The 2,815-nt window shown below is 43.3% G+C and overlaps 1 protein-coding gene across 1 annotated transcript; it reads left to right on the top strand.

Moving 5' to 3' along the window:
* The first annotated feature begins 347 nt into the window (after positions 1 to 347).
* On the top strand, positions 348 to 905 carry LOC135638370 (non-specific lipid transfer protein GPI-anchored 25-like). The gene has a single exon (XM_065151483.1). The coding sequence runs from the start codon at positions 348 to 350 to the stop codon at positions 903 to 905; it is 558 nt and encodes a 185-aa protein (XP_065007555.1).
* Positions 906 to 2,815: the final 1,910 nt, after the last annotated feature.

Raw genomic sequence — 2,815 nt, 5'->3', positions numbered from 1 at the left:
GAATCTCAAAGATAACATGACGTTGCTTCTTACATAGGGCCTCACCGCACGCTCTCTCACTCGTACGCTTTCTATGCGGAAGGCGGTCAAGAACGAAACCGCTAACCTCCCCCACGACAGCTATATATCCTCTCTCTCTCTCTGGCGGAAGGTGATCAAGAAGGAAGTCTGTCTTCTCTCGGCGACGATTATTTCTCCTCTCTCGCTCTCCTCTGTCAATCTCGTTGGCTAGCGAAAGGCGATCAAGAACCTAGCCCGTCTTCTCCCCCGCTCGTCTTCGTCTTCTCCCTGCCGAGGTTGTTTCTCCTTCTCTCGCGTGCGCGTTGGCCGGCGGAATTGGATCAAGAATGAAGCTCTCCTTCTCCCCGCTCGTCTCCCTCTTCGGCTTCGTCTTCCAATGCCTGCGCCTTCAAGCCTGCTCCACTAGAATGCTTCCTCCTCCGGATCCCTGTCCGAGTGCGATGGCGGCCATGCGATTTTGCTTGCCCCACTTGGCGAAGTCGCCTCCTCTGTTCTGGCACGCCTACCCTGCCCCGACCTTACAATGCTGCGCGGCCTTCTCCGCCGCCATCGAAGGTCCCGAGGCCGCCTGCCTATGCCTTCTGGTCCATCAGAAAGCATTCTTGGGGAAGCCGATCGACGCTTCACGCCTCTTCTCCCTCCCCGCCGCCTGCGGGAACCCGGTCGACGCCTTCGCCACTGAGATCTGCCAAGATTCTGCTCCTCGTGCATCTCCGACTCCTCCCGCTGCCGCTCCGGCCTCCCGTTTTAACCTCAGGTTAACATTAACAATTTATTTGCCCGCATCTGTAGTTGTCATTCTTGTTTTGGCGATATTGATTGCTCGTTTCTGGAACTCTTGTGCCGAATTGTTTGTGTGCTTTCGGGTTGATTCTAAATCTTGATTCTTAGGTGCTGGTTGCATTTGATGTCTTTTTTGTAGTCGCTGGTCTCTGCTTTCGAGTTCTTTCTTCTTGTGTTCTTCCGTTGGGATCTTGCATGTGTCTTCGAAAACGTACACTGGTTTCTTGGATTCTAGATTCTGCATGGGTTCTTTAATTCGCTACTACACTAGTTTCTTGGTTCCTTCTTTCTTCCGTTTGTTTTTTCAGTTGCATGCATAATCGTCTTCTTTGCTCATGATGTTTCTTTGTTCATGGTATTCGGCTGCATGATCTCGTTGGACACACTCTCTTCATACATTCTAGAGTTTGCATCGTGTCTTGGTTTTCTCGGAGTTTATTGTAGCCATATTAGAAATTTCTAAATGAGTAACTTCTTCGGCGTAATCATTCAGGAGGACCACAATCGATGTATCATTTGGGTCGACCCTCTTTATTTCTTTGCGCCGTCATTTATGAGCAAACTCATTATAAGTTTCATTATTTCTTTCTCATATTATTTTTTTTGAAGAATTATCATACCAGTTTTGTGTTGGTTTTACATTGGATACACATGAATGTTGATTCTACTCGAACTTTATTTTCATCGTAAATCGCATTATTCGTTTTGAGTTTGACAAACATATAAGCAAGTGGAATTCTTTTTTGGAGTTGATTTGAGATGGAGCATCAAGTAAGGGCCTAGCTCGGGCTGTGAGCTTTTCTTTCTTTTTTTTTTCCTTTACCAGACCCGGGTTGTGGGTAAAGAAATCGGTTGAGCCTCCCCTTGGGTAGGCTCACGGAGGGTTTTTTCACCCTAACTTTTCTGGTTAGGGTTTTTCCCTCCAACGAGGTTTTGCCTTGATCTATTATTCGATCGAGGATTTCCTCGGATTAAAAATTGCATATTACAAATAATATGGATCGAAAGAAATTCTATCATTTGCATACAAATATTGTGGCTTCCTAATGAATTCATTATATAGAAATAAATATTTTCTAAACATATGAGATGTCTAAAGTATTTAGAGTCGACTTCTTAAAGCATGAAAAATGGCTTGAATATATGTAATAATATATTTATAATTTGAAAATTATTTTCTGTGATCTATGGCTATGGTTACTTCTAATTTGTACAAAAAAAAAAAAATACAAATTCCTTATCTTACCAAAGCAAAATATTTTCTTGCAACAATAACTTTAACTATTATTTGGCGAAGCAAGTTTAAACTTTAATACTAATCTAAGATGCCATCCACCTTCAACAACATGATCATCTACCCATGAAGAATTAATAGTTAAAGTCAACTAAGAACTCTCATGCATACCTTGTGTATCCCATACCTATCCAGTGCTACTTGCGCATCCATTTTACATGACAAACTTTCAACAGGAGAACGACGAAAACTAAAAATTTAAGATAGACACGTCCGTCCGTTAAACAATAAAATCAACCATAACTATTTAATTTGGTAGAATAAGGTTACAACTTTGACAAGCAAATCATTCCCTAAGAAAAGAATGTGTTCCCCTCCATGTCACGGGCTTAATTGGAATTGCCTAAGTCGGGTGGCACTCTTGCGGTAAAAACACGAACTTAGCTTGCATTGCCTAAGTCGCGAGGCATCCTTGCGGCAAAGACGCTAACTTAGCTTGTGTTGCCTAAGTCACTCTTCGCACTTGTGATTTGCGTCCGTAAATATTAGCCCACTTGCAACCTCTTGCAGGTCCCGAAGGACCTGTAAAAGAGAAAGTTGATTAGTTCGAAAAATGAACGACGGATAAGTCCCGATGTCTCGCGAAAAGGGGAAGCTTTACAAGCAATTCAGCGAGCACCTTGGGTGCACAAGAGAAAAGAGAGAGAGGGGGAAAACAAGGACTTTAGAAGGTTGAACGAATAGCTACAAGTCCACAAACAGCTGCTCACTGGTTGT

Source organism: Musa acuminata, chromosome BXJ3-5 (genome assembly GCF_036884655.1).
Source record: "Musa acuminata AAA Group cultivar baxijiao chromosome BXJ3-5, Cavendish_Baxijiao_AAA, whole genome shotgun sequence".
Taxonomy (NCBI): Eukaryota; Viridiplantae; Streptophyta; class Magnoliopsida; order Zingiberales; family Musaceae; genus Musa; species Musa acuminata.
This window is presented reverse-complemented; position numbering and strand designations above follow the sequence as displayed.

What these genes read in the sequence shown, in the direction of transcription:
- LOC135638370 (XM_065151483.1), top strand. Translation starts at nt 348, where the DNA reads ATGAAGCTCTCCTTCTCCCCGCTCGTCTCCCTCTTCGGCTTCGTCTTC.